We start from the raw sequence: 14,093 nt of genomic DNA on the forward strand, positions 1-14,093 counted from the left end.
AAAGAAAAGTGAAGTTATGGGGCTGGAGGAATGGCTTAGGGGTTAAGGCGTTTGCCTGCAAAGCCAAAGGACCCAGGTTTGATTCCCCAGGACCCATGTTAGCCAGATGCACAAGGGGGCACATGAATCTGGAGTTTGTTTGCAGTGGCTGGAGGCCCTAGTGTGCCCATTCTCTCTCTGTCTCCATCTCTCCCTCCCTCACTCTTTCTCTGTCAAATAAATAAAAAATATTAAAAAAAGAAAAGTTATGAAATTTGCCAAGAAATGGGTACAATTGGAAAAAATTATTCCAAATTAGGTAACTTAAGCCCAGAAAGACAAAAATTTCATGTTCTCTCTCATATGTGAATCCTAACTTATATTGTTTGTATGTATGTATGCAAATAAGGGTATGTGAGCCTGAGTATGGGTGATGATTTGAGATAAGAGGTGATGAGAAGGGAAAATGGACAAAAGGAAACATGTAGTATGAAAGCAGAAAGAAGGCTGTGTTTAGGGAGAGGACATAAGGAGGAAGGGAAAGAGGGGGAAGGAGAACAAAATCATTTGTTTGCAAACACCATAATGAAACCTAATTCATTGTATGCTAATAAAATTCCTTTTTATTTTTTTATGTATTTTTTATTTATATATTTATTTGAGAGCAAGAAAGAGGGGGAGAAAGAAAGAGAATGGGCACACCAGGGCTTCTATCCACTACAAACGAACTCCAGATGCATGTGCCCCCTTGTGCATCTGACTTACGTGGGTCCTGGAGAGTTGAGCTGAGAACCTTTGGCTTTAAAGGCAAATGCCTTAACTGTGAAGCCATCTCTCCAGCACCATAAAGTTCCTTTTATTTTTAAAAAGTGCTCTTCAGGTTAGATTCCCCCCAGGACCCACGTAAGCCAGATGCACAAGGGGCACATGCATTTGGAGTTTGTTTGCTAGAAGCCCTGATGTGCCCATTCTCTCTCTCACACTCTCAAACAATAAATAAAGTGCTTTTTCTAGTGTCAAATGACTACTATAATCAGCTATGACTGGGCTGAAAGGAATAGAAATCCACATATCCATAGAGGTGGTTCCAGTGGATTTTGAAATGAGAACCAGAACAGTTGTAGCAGGACCTTGTGGGAACTAGAAATATGGCCAGCAATATTCTACTCTATCTGCCTTTATGAATTCCATCTTATGTCAGATCTGTTGTTCTCTCTGCACATGGAATGGACAAAATGTTTGTACTCTCCACTCCAATTATATGCTAAATCAAAATCCCCAAGGTACTAGTATTAAGAGGTAAGGTCTTTGGGGGACAATAGGTCATGAAAGTGGTATCCTCATGACTGGGAGTGATGCACTTATAAAAGAGATTCCAGAGAGCTTCCCTACTTCTTCTGTCTTGTAAGGACACAGCATGAAGATGGCCATCTATGATCCAGGAAGCAAGCCCTCAATAAATACTGACTCTGCCTTGATCTTGGAATTTCTAGTCTGTGTGAAAGAAGTCTCTGCTGCTTATAAGGTCCTGGTTTATGACATTTTGTTATAGCACTCTGGATAGACAGACAGTATACTAGGTTTCCCACACTGCCCTTGGTAACTGATTCTCTATAGCTTTGAGTCACATGCTGTCTTTTGTTTTGCTTTTTTTTCCCTGAGGCTGCTCTCAAACTTGCTATATAGCTAAAGATGGCCTTCAATTCCTGATCCTCCTGCCTCTACTTCCCAAGTGCTGAGATTACAGGCATGCACCACCATACACAGCTCACATGTAGTTTTGATATAAACCACAGTCCTAGTGCTAGACAGGCTTGCATTCACAAAAGCTCACAGACCACTGTCTAATTTTTGTGGAGAAGGAATGAATCTGATTAGCTCTGCTTAGATCAATGTTTCTCACATGCTGCAAACAGCTGTGTCTGGGAGGAGAGGGCAGAGATACACAGGACTCTGAGTGATGTGTATTTTTCTACCAGTGTCTAGGAATGAACCAGAGGCTGCTAATGAACCAGTGGCTAGTAATAACCATTATGGGACCACCCATGCACAACCCCTAGGGATATCTGCCAAACTGATGAAAGCCAAAGATAAAAAAAAATTATTTAAAGCTTTGGCCTGGTGTGGTGTTACACACCTTTAATCACAGCACTCGGGAGGCAGAGGTAGGAGGATCCCTGTGAGTTCAAGGCCAGCCTGAGACTACATAGTGAATTCCTGGTCAAGCTAGGCTAGAGCAAGACCTTATGTTGGAAATTAAAAAAAAAAAAGAAAAAGAAAAAAATATACTTAAAGCATCAAAAAGAAAAAAATATATACAGTGAACAATAATTTAAGAAAATTACCAAATTGTCTTAACATGTTTCCTGTCCAAATTCATATATTGAAATCCTAACCCCCAAGGTGATGTTATTAGGAGATGTTGAATTTAAGATGATGAGGTATGGAGGCAGAACTATACTGAATGGGATTAACACCCTAATAAAAGGGAACCCTTGCACTTTTTACCATGTGAGGACACAGTCAGATGGTGCTATTTATTAGGAATGAAAGCTCACCTGTTACCTGCTGGTGACTTGATATTGAACTCCCCAGCCTCCATTGTGTTCAGAAATAATGTTTGTTGCTTATGTGCCACCCAGTATTTTTTACTTTTTAATTAATTAATTTTTATTAACACTTCCATGATTATAAGAAATATCCCATGGTAATACCCTCCCTCCCCCCACTTTCCCCTTTGAAACTCCATTCTCCATCATATCCCCTCTCAATCAGTCTCTCTTTTATTTTGATATCATGATCTTTCCTCCTATTATGATGGTCTTGTGCAGGTAGTGACAGGCACTGTGAGGTCATGGATATCCAGGCCATTTTGTGTTTGGAGGAGCACATTGTAAGGAGTCCTACCCTTCCTTTGGCTCTTACATTCTTTCCATCACCTCTTCCACAATAGACCCTGAGCCTTGGAAGGTGTGATAGAGATATTTCAGTCCTGAGCATTCCTCTGTCACTTCTTCTCAGCACCATGGTGCTTTCTGAGTCATCCCAAGGTCACTGCCATCTGAAAAGAGAAGCTTCTCTAACAAAAAGTGAGAGTAGCAGTAATATATGGGTATGGCCATTAAGAGAAGTGCTGATCGGGCAGTTTGGTGAGAATAGTGTATACATTTAGCCAGACAGCAGCAGACGTTATACCCCTAGGGCTCATAACTACCCCTGTTTTAAGTTTTCAGTATCAGGGATGTATTCCCTCCCATGGAGCGGACCTCCAGTCCAAGTAGAGGGCCATTGGTTTCCACCATGACAGTCGTGCCACTATTGCACCTCTTGGCTCCTTTGGCCTGGCTGGCCAAATACAAGGCTTGCAGTGTCCACTGTTGAATATCTTCACTGGTGATTTCCCTCTCTCCCATTGAACTGCATGCAGAATGGCTTCTTCCAGCTTTCTGTCAGCTGGTCTACATGGAGGAGGTTATCAGCTCAGTTCCAGCAGGATTTCTCAGTGGCCTTGCAGCCCAAGTATGTGGAGTCTTCAGCAATAGGGTCTTACCATGTCTTCCTGGTGGGAAACCAAGGGCCTCGTCAATGGCCTGTAATGTTTTGGGGGTATCAGGTGTAGGAGAAGCATAGCCAGGTGGACCCTGGGACGAGGCCCTGAGATGACACCACATGCATGACTGCTACTTCCTCTGTGAGCCAACCTAAACCCTGCCTAAACACCTGCACACTGCTGATGCAGGAAACAGGAAATGAGCCAATGTTAATTGGCCATCAAAGGGGCTAAGATAGCCCAAGACCATTTGGCAACAGACCTGGGATTTTTCCAATCTCTTTCCACTTTGAAATTCTTATCAATTGCAAGGTCTGGCAAACTCTTTGAATAGGCACAGCTGATACTAAGAACTTCAGTTCACAAAGTCACTCCACATGCAAGCACTTTAGGACTCCACCAAAGATACAAGGGGAGCCTGTATACTCATTTTTTGGCTCCTCTTTTCCATGTCCCTCTTAATTGGCATTTATAAATGCTAATTGCTAACTTGTCAGCTTGTTTTGTGCTTGAGCTCTACTTTTCATGTGGGAAAATACATTTAGAGGAAACATCAGTTAAGTGGGATTTCAGCTGGTACACACCTCTTTTTTCAAGGGCTTCATCTACTCTGGTTATCTGTTATGGTTGTTTTCCAGTGTTTTTGACCAGTTTCTTTAAAAAAATATATTGATTGTATGAATGTTCCAAATGTCCATTCATTGCTTGATGGACATTTGTTGTTGTTTTTCTTCTGGCTGTTATGAAAGCATTCCCTTTTGAGTATTTCTAGAATGCTTGCTTGCATTTCATTTGAATATATACCTAAAGGGAATTACTAAGTCATATGGTCACTCTATGTTACACCTTGTAAAGTTTTACACCATACAGATGAATACATTTTTGTTGTTGTTGTTGCACTGTTTCACTCTTGCCTATGCTGGTCTGGAATTCACTCTGATCCAGGCTGGTGTTGAAGTCACATTGATCCTCCTACCTTAACCTCCTGTGTGATAGAATAAAAGGTGTGGATCACCATGCCTGGCTGAATCCGATTTTTATAAAGTTGGTCCACATAGGCTGTTGGCTTTTGAGTTTAGATACATGTTGGAAACCCTTGAAGCTTAGTGGTTATGGCACTTGCCTGCAAAGCCAAAGGACTTAGGTTTGATTCCCCAGAACCCACATAACCCAGAGAGGGGGAAAGAGAAGGAGAGAGAAAGGGAGAGAGTACAGGTATGCCAGAGCCTCTTTCCACTGCAAATGAACTCCAGATGCATGTCCCATTTTTGTGTGTCTGGCTTTATGTGGGTACTGAGGGACTGAATCCAGTTATGCAGGCTTTGCAAATAAGTGACTTTAACCACTGATCAATCTCCCCAGCCCTAGGCCCCACCTTTTAACAATTGATTCAGGCATGAACTCATTGATAGGTTAGTCTGTTGATGAAGTTAGAGCTTTAATGATCCAATTATGTCTCCAAAGTCTATCAGCTGGCAACTGAACATTTACCATATAAACCTGCAGGAAATTTTTTAAAGATTCAAATAATAACACATGGTTCAAATTTTTAAATGTAAAAAGGATAGATGAAAGAAAGCTTCACTTCACCTCCAGAAAGCATTTTAAAGCATTAATAAGCAACTACTTTTCTTGGCCTTTTGCATTATATAAATTAGTTTTATCTTGACTCATAATCCTATGAGGTCTTGATAGAATTTTAAAAATAAATGACATCCTCCAACAGGAAATTCATAAAACAAGGAATCAATTCCATTTAATTTTGCAAATATTTATTGAACCATAATGTGCTTGGAACAATGCTAGCTATTGTGGGGTAGAAGCATGAGTCATATGATTGAGAAGGCTCTTTTTGGTTTTTATTTATTTACTTGACAGAAAGAGGGAGGGAGGGAGGGAGAGAGAGAATGGGCATGCTAGGGCCTCCAGCCACTGCAAACAAATTCCAGATGCATGTGCCCCCTTGTGCATCTGGCTTACGTGGGTCCTGGGGAGTTGAACCAAGGTCCTTTGGCTTTGCAGGCAAATACCTCAACCACTAAGCCATCTCTTCAGCATGAGAATGCTCTTTTTTAATTAGAAAGGAGAAGAGATTATAATGAAGAACTGCTTGCAAGGAAATCTGCTGCTTCTACTTGACCTAGTTGGAAGAGTTGAAACGAAAAGGTCCACTTCTGTTCACTGAGGCCTGGAAGGTTGAATTATTGACCTTTTCTTCCTAAGAGGGTGTTTCCTAGCACAGCAGAGATCCTTTTACAAGTAATATGGTGACATAGGTTCCAAGGACCTTGACGAAAGTTTGGTATCTATCTCACAGTTTTTAGCAAAATGAAAAGCCATGTTAGGCCTTCTCAATATCAGAATACTGAAGTAGTTAATTTTATTTTTTTTAATTTATTTTTAGAGAGAGAGAGAAAGAGAATATATTGGCGCACCAGGGCCTCAGCCACTGCAACTGAACTCCAGATGCTTGTGCCACCTAGTGGACATGTGCGACCTTGCCCTTGCCTCACCTTTGTGTGTCTGGCTTATGGTGGGATCTGGAGAGTTGAACATGGGTCCTTAGGCTTCAAAGGCAAGCACCTTAACCACTAAGCCATCTATTTAGCTCATAAAGTAGCTAATTTTTAACTGAATCCTCAAAAACAAGTCTAAAGGGATGAATCCTCTTCGGAGCAGCTGAGAAACCATGGAGTGTTCATAAAAGATGGACTGCAAAGACTGGAATTTGAAAAAACCTCCATAGGCAGCAGTAAGCATCTGTACACACCCTTGTGTTGCCCTACTTTCAGATTCCCACAGGGGCTTGGGTAGGCAAGGAAGGGTACTGCGTACATAATAGGCAGATTGACAGGTCAGAGGTGTGGGCTTCAAACTGGGGACATTTAAATCTGAGCATCCTTTTTCCTCTGCAGGAAAATTGTAAATTGAGCATACACGTCTTGAAAGCTGTCAATATGGTCCCTTTCTCCTCCCTCCTTCCTTCTTCCTCCTTTTCTTCCCCTCTTTCTTTGCTCCTTCCTTCCTTCCTTCCTTCCTTCCTTCCTTCCTTCCTTCCTTCCTTCCTTCCTTCCTTCCTTCCTTCCGTCCCTCCCTTCTTCCCTTCTTCCCTTCTTCCCTCCCCTCCCCTCCCCTCCCCTCCCCTCCCCTCCCCTCCCCTCCCCTCCCCTTCCCTTCCCTTCCCTTTCTTTCCCTGTCTATCTGGATCTCATGTAGCCCAGTCTGGCCGAAAACTCACTATATAGCTGAGGACAACTTAGAACTTCTGATCCTCTTGCCTCCACCTCCTGAGTGCTAGGTTTAGAGGTACGTGCCACTCTGCCTGGTTTATGCCGTGCTGGGGATCAGATCTATGCTAGGCTAGCTCTATCAATTGAGCTGTATCCTCAGCCTGAAAACCTTTGCTATTGGTTTTCAGAGCAGGCTTGAACTACTGGCTTGAATAGGGAAGAAGGCCATGCCATTCTGCTTTCTGTTAGCAACCACATTAGGGGGCAGATTTTCAAGAATTTATCTGATCATCCACTCTGTTCAGAACAAAATTTATAAGCAATTTTCTTTTCTATGATGAGGTAAAAATGTTTCTAAAGAGTAAGGTCTGGTGAATGGAACTTAACTATGTAGTGTCTGTCATCAATTCTTTTGAGATATGAAAAATCACTGATAGCTATTCAGTATGTGTCTTTGAAGGGGAAACAAAGACTCTCAAGGGGACAAAAGATGATAGGTTCTCATGTCCTTAACCCATAATCTGTTGTTTTCTCCCTTGTAGACAATGTGTAGAACATGCCTGTCCCTTATCCCCTTTTCATAAGAGGAAAACCCCCCCATCATTTGTAGGCCACGGGTTAGTATCTTTCTTTAAACCATAAGAATAGCTTTTCTTAAAAAGTACCATTCTCATGTCTAACAAAATGACCACACTACTCTAACAACCTGATAAAATGCCTGCCACCTGTGCTCTCTCTCATTTCCTGACTCCTTTTTCCTTCTAATTAAAACTTTTCCCTCAGAGTTCATTATGTTTCCATTTTTATTTCTACCAATACTGCGATGAAAACTCCCTTGTGTCCACTGAATACCATCCTTATGGTTTAATTTTAGTGGCTGTTAAAAAACCAAAGAAAGATATATAAAAGGCTTTTTTTTTCACTTTCATCTTCCGTTGCTCCCCTATTTTTGGCCACAAGGCTTAACTAACTCATTGGGGGCATTTTAAAGAATTAAATTCTTCAGGTAAGGAAGTCAACAGCACTAACAGAAATATAACACAAGCATCATCTAAGTAGCCACATTAAAAAGGTAGAAATAGTTGACATCAATTTTAATATTTAACCAAGTAAATCTCAAATATGATTTCAACAAGTTTGTAGTTACCTTCGTGTTGGTGGGACAAAACACCCAACCCAAAGTGGCTGGTTGGTGGAAAGGGTTTTTTTTTTAGGTTTGCAGTCTCAAAGGCAATCTCCAAGATGGCAGGGGAAAGCATAGCACAAGCAGAGGCTGGACATCACCTCCTTGCCACAGCAGGTGGAACTTTGGCAAGGGAGAGCTGACTATAACACCCCTAAGCCAACCCCCAGCAACATACCTCCTCCAGCAAGGATTAACGATAGACCTCCCAAATTGCCACCATCTGGTGACCAAACACTCAAAACCTATGTTTATGGGGGACATCTGAATCAAACCACTCATGTAATGAATTAAAAAAAATGTTGATGTGATTCTTTACTCTTTTTGGTATTAAGTCTTTGGGATCTGGGGTGTCTTCTACACTTTTTGTACACCTCAACTTGGGCTGGCTGCATTTCAAATGTTCAGGTGCCTATGTGGCTAGTGACCACAGCATTGGGCAGCATAGGTTGTAGTGACACTGTCAGACATTCCCCCTAAGTATTCCGACATTAAATCCTTAACATTCTAAGACAACACAGTGATTGTACAAGTCAGAGGGAGTTTAGAGCTGAGGTTCAATGCAAGGATTACAGCACAGTGTTACTGGTTAAGGTAACTGGAAAGCATATGGGAGGGCATTGTGGGTAGGTAAAACTGAGATGGGGAGGTGTAAAGAGGCTACCTGACAGATGCAGAACTTGCTAGAGGGCCTGCACCTTGACACATAGGTAACCATTGGCTGACAGTTGCTCAATTTTTATGTGTTTTCCTTCTTGCCCCCTTCCTTCCTCTAGTGGTGGTCCTCGGTCTTCCCAGAACCTGGGCCACCGAGGCCTGCTTGCGTGCCTGCCCCACCGCCTGCACCTGCAGCAGCGTGGAGCGTGGCTGCTCAGTGCGCTGCGACCGTGCAGGCCTCCAGCGGGTGCCCACCGAGTTTCCCTGCAAGGCAGCCTCCATTGACCTGGACCGGAACGGCCTACGCATCCTAGGCGAGCGGGCCTTTGGTACATTGCCATCATTACGTCGCCTGTCGCTGCGTCACAATAACCTGTCCTTCATCACACCCGGCGCCTTTAAGGGCTTGCCCCGTTTGGCAGAGCTGCGCCTGGCACACAATGGTGAACTACGCTACCTGCACGCACGCACTTTCGCAGCCCTGGGCCGCTTGCGCCGCCTGGACCTGGCTTCCTGTCGCTTGTTCAGCGTGCCAGAACGCCTCTTGGCTGAGCTGCCGGCCCTGCGCGAGTTCGCTGCCTTCGACAACCTGTTCCGTCACGTGCCCGCTGCGCTGCGTGGCTTGGAGAACCTGACGCATGTGCACTTGGAGCGCAGTCGCATCGAGGCGGTGGCCTCTAACTCGTTGCAGGGCCTACGGCGCCTGCGTGCTCTCAGCTTGCAGGCTAACCGTGTCCGTGCCGTGCATGCTGGTGCTTTCTATGACTGCGGCGCCCTGGAGCACCTGCTTCTCAACGACAACCTGCTGGCGGCGCTTCCGGCTGACGCTTTCCGTGGCCTGCACCTCCTGCGCACACTCAACCTGGGCGGCAACGCGCTTGGCCAAGTGGCAAGAGCTTGGTTTGCCGACTTGGGCGAGCTCGAGCTGCTCTACCTGGACCGCAACAGTATCACCTTCGTGGAGGAGGGCGCCTTCCAGAACCTTTCAGGCCTCCTGGCTCTGCACCTCAACGGCAACCATCTCACTGTACTCTCCTGGGCTGCTTTCCAGCCAGGTTTCTTCCTGGGCCACCTTTTCCTCTTTCGTAATCCTTGGCACTGCGACTGCCACCTCGAATGGCTGCGGGACTGGATCGAGGGCTCTGGTCGTCTCACTGATGTGCCATGCTCCTCTCCGGGCTCCGTGGCTGGTCTGGACCTCAGTCAGGTGGTCTTTGAGCGCTCCTCCAGTGGTCTGTGTGTGGACCCCGAGGAGCTGAACCTTACTGTGTCTAGTCCAGGTCTGAGCCCAGAGCCGGTGGCCACCACCATGAGCAGATTCAGCAGCCTCCTCTCCAAGCTGCTGGCTCCCAGGGTCCCAGTGGAGGAGGAGGCTAACTCCACCCTGGTGCTGTCCAACACCTCACTGTCTGACAACATTCCCTCCTGTGGAATGTGGGTTTTGGGCCACAAGGGCACAATTCTCTTCATCTCTTGTTTCCTGCTGAGCATGGCTTAGTATATGGCGTTGGCCTGCAAAGGGACTGATCCTGCCACACTGGGCGGCATAAAATGCTTTGGCCAAAATAATATATTTTTTAAGCTGGACTCATCAATGTTTGTACTGAGGATAGAGGGAACAGAATGAGCGCCTGTGATAAAAGTTCTAGTTGAGGGTGGAAGGAATAGTTTGGCCCTAGGCAGAGAGCCTTGGGAAATACCACAGGGAGAAGGTATGGATTTTTGTGCTTCACACATAGGGCTTGGAGTGGAAAGGATAGAAATTGGAACCTCCTCAGAGGTTTCCCATTTTCCAGGCAACAATACCCACAAGGCCAAAATTGCAAAGGCAATCTAGTGGCCAAGTATTAAGAATTGTGCTAATTCTCTTGGCAGGGAAACCCATTAAGTCCAATTCTTTTTTTCTACCACAATCCTCTGGGGCCCTGTGGACACGAGGATTCAGGAAGGTGGATAGGACATTAGGGAAGGAATATGGGAAACATCCTTAGACCCAATCTGGGAGATGGGAATAGAGAGAGAGTGTGTGTGTGGAGGGGGTTGTAGGTTGGTTGCTGGGGTCTGAACTGTGTTAAGAGCTGTTTAAAACAAATATCCATTTGATTTACACCACAATCCCAGGTGGATCTTTAGTGTAGGGAACTTTAGGGCAGTAGGGTGTGTCTGTTGACCAATAAATTTGGAAAATGCTAAAATTCAGAAAGTTAAATTGGTTTCTCTACTGTATAACTTTTCAGAGTCCTTCATATGCTAAGATGTTTTGTGAATCTCTTGATAAGGTACAATTTTTTTTCTTAGCCTTTTTTTTGTGTCTGTATGGGAAGAGTGTCCCCACGATACAGAAATTTTATGTTACCTGAGTAGAGAATCTCCAGTAGGTATGATTCCATTAGATATGGGAGTTATTGTGGGTTGTCCACTGGGGGCTGACTAATAGCCAGGAGGGAAGAAAGGAGCGGGGAACTGCAAAGGGAGATTGAGAGATAATGGCATACCCCCAAACAAAGGACTACTAGCACTTACAGCGAACATCCAGGGTCTCTTAAGTGCACAGATGCCAATTCCCATCCATGGGCCCCAACACACCAGCTTTTCTCTGGGGGGCGGGGAGTTGAAAGGAGCACAGGTTGTTCTGTCAATCTCAGGATCAGAATTTCTTTTGGTCTTAGCCATAAGGTTGGGTTTTTCAAGCTGCCTCCTAAATGTTGGCCCTGGGTTAGCGCTTTCTATAGTGGTAGAGTGCTTGCCTGGCACATGTGAGTCTGTGGGTTCTATCCTCAGTGCTGAAACATACAAACAAACAAAAAATGATCTGCTCTCCTCCCATCTAGATCTGTCATTGGCAGCAGAACTATCCTGAGCTGGTCACAATAGGTATAGGTTCATAACAAACCATCAGGTGGTCAAATCAACAAATACTTAATTAAGGTCTTCTCTATACCATGTACAATGATAACTGAATTTGTCAACCCTCTGGAAATCTACAGTGTAAACATCTTGGGTTCCTTTATGTTTAGAGAGGTAGGTTTCTAAAACCCACACAGTTTCAGGGTATACCAAGTTGTCGCAGCAATAGTACATTTTTTGGCGGAGGTGGGGAGGAGCAGGGCCTGGATCCTCCCGATTCAGCTTCCCCAGTGCTGGTATTACAGGAATGTGCTACCATGCCCAGCAATAGTACTTAATGATACTAAGTATGAGAACTGCTCCAGGAGTGTTCAAGTGGGTCCAAACAATGGTAGCCACCAACCTAATTAAAAACAAACAGGCTGGAAAGATGGCTCAGTGGTTAAGTGCCCTTCTTGCATAAACATGATGTTGAACCTCCAGAACACACATGCAGAACAGCTAGATGTGGCCACATATGTCTGTATGTGGGGAGCAGAAACACAGAGAATCACTGTGGCTCACAAATGGCAAGCTTTGGAATCAATAAGAGATTCCATTATAAGGAAAACATAAGTGATGAAGAGGGATACCCAAAGTTCTTCTCTGGCCATCATAGGTAGAAGTGCCTACAGGCACACACATGTGCACATACTACACAGCACACACACCACACCACACATACTAAGTCCACATTGCACAAACCCCCACAAAAACATGAGGGGTTGGGCATGTAGCATGTGTGAAGTCCTGGGTTCTATACCCAGCAAAGCGCCAATCAAAATCCCTCAACCGATAGTAATGAAAATAGGGTAGACTTAGAAATGTCAGAGTATCACATTTAAGAAGAATAAGCATTGTGTTGTGAAACTTAAATTTGTATGTATTTGTTCAAATTGTATGTGTATATTTGTGTGTACCAGGTTGCTATGTATATTTGCATTTATTGTGGAATTGTCATTAGAAAATGGAAGCTATTGGTCCAGAACATGCATAATTTAAAAAGAAACATTTTACTTTAAATTTTTTACACTTACCGAAGAGTTTCAAGAATAGAATGAACACTTTGACCATTCACCTATGTTTCCCAGTTGTTAACTTCTTACCATTATTTCATACTAATAGTTTGAGTCAGCTGCAGCTATCATGATCCTTCACCCCAAAATACCTCAGAGTATTTCTTAAGATATTCTCTTAATCACAATACCATTATCAAAGTCAAGATCTTTTTAAAATTTTCTTCAAGGTAGAGTGTCACTCTAATTCCACTCACTCTCTAGTAGCAGGCTGATCTCCAACTCATGGCGATCCTCCTACCTTTGCCTCCCAAGTGCTGGGATTAAAGTTGTACACCATCACACCCAGTTTGAAGATTTTTTTTTTTTTCCTGAGGTAGAGTCTCACTCTAGCCCAGGCTGATCTGGAATTTACCATACCCAGCAAGCTTCATTATCTTTATCATTGATAGAATACTATTATTTAAAATATGCTCTTTTCCAGGTGTGGTGATGCACACCTTTAATCCCAGCACTCAGAAGGTAGAGGTAGGAGGATTGTCATGAGTTCAAGGCCACTCTGAGACTACATTGTGAATTCCAGGTCAGCCTGGGCTAGAGTGAGACCATACTTCAAAAAACAAACAAAATTATAATAAAAATAAAATAAAATAAAATAAAATATGCTGTTTGGGGGATAAAGAGATGGCTCAGCGGTTAAGGTGCTTGCTTGTAAAGGCTAAGGACTTGGGGCTGATTTCCTAGTACTCAAGTAAAGCCAGATGCACAAGGTGCCACATACATCTGGAGTTTGTTTCCAGTGGCTGAAGGCTCTGGCATGCCTCTCTCTCTCTGTTTCTTTCTCTCTCTTAAATAAATAAAATTAAAAATACTCTTTGAGCTGGGAGTGTGGCTTCATGGTAGAGCACTTGCCTAGCATGCATAAGGCCCTGGGTTTCATCTCCATGCACACACATACACACAGACACATTTGCATGCACACACAACAAAAAATGTTTATGCTTCACTGAAATATCAATAATTGTGAATGTGTTTTTTTTTTTTTTTTTGAGGTAGGATCTCACTCTGGTCCAGGCTGACCTGGAATTTACTATGTAGTCTCAGGGTGGCCTCGAACTCATGGTGATTCCCCTACCTCTGCCTCCCAAGTGCTGGGATTAAAGGCATGCACCACCACACTCGGCGTGAAATGTTTTTTTTTTTTTTAAATTTTATTTATTTGAAAGCGACCAACAGAGAAAGAGGCAGATAGAGAGAATGTGCACGCCAGGGCCTCTAGCCACTGCAAACGAACTCCAGACACATGCACCCTCTTGTGCATCTGGTTAACGTGGGTCCTGGGGAATCGAGCCTTGAACCCAGGTCCTCAGGCTTTACAGGCAAGCACTTAACCACTAAGCCATCTCTCCAGACCCCAAAATTTTAAAGTAGTCATTTATATTCCAGTTTTTGGAAAATGAGGTTCCTAAGTCTTGGCTGGTTTTCATTTGGTCACAATATACACACTAAATCTGTTCATTCATTTTGTTTCAAAGTTAACTGGTTCTCCAAATGTTTTACTTTCCAAATGTGAGAGAGTCTGATGAGGTCAG

General features: G+C 43.8%; 1 protein-coding gene across 1 annotated transcript in view; it reads left to right on the top strand.

Annotated features, from left to right (window-relative positions):
• Nyx (nyctalopin) overlaps positions 1-10,105 on the top strand; it is a 39,644-nt gene extending 29,539 nt beyond the window's left edge. Inside the window, exon 2 of the mRNA XM_045139853.1 lies at positions 8,719-10,105. Coding sequence (XP_044995788.1) covers positions 8,719-10,097 — 1,379 coding nt within the window. The 3' untranslated portion in view covers positions 10,098-10,105. The remainder of the gene's footprint in view (positions 1-8,718) is intronic.
• The last annotated feature ends 3,988 nt before the right edge of the window (positions 10,106-14,093 follow it).

Source organism: Jaculus jaculus, chromosome X, assembly GCF_020740685.1.
Source record: "Jaculus jaculus isolate mJacJac1 chromosome X, mJacJac1.mat.Y.cur, whole genome shotgun sequence".
In the NCBI taxonomy this organism is placed as follows: domain Eukaryota; kingdom Metazoa; phylum Chordata; class Mammalia; order Rodentia; family Dipodidae; genus Jaculus; species Jaculus jaculus.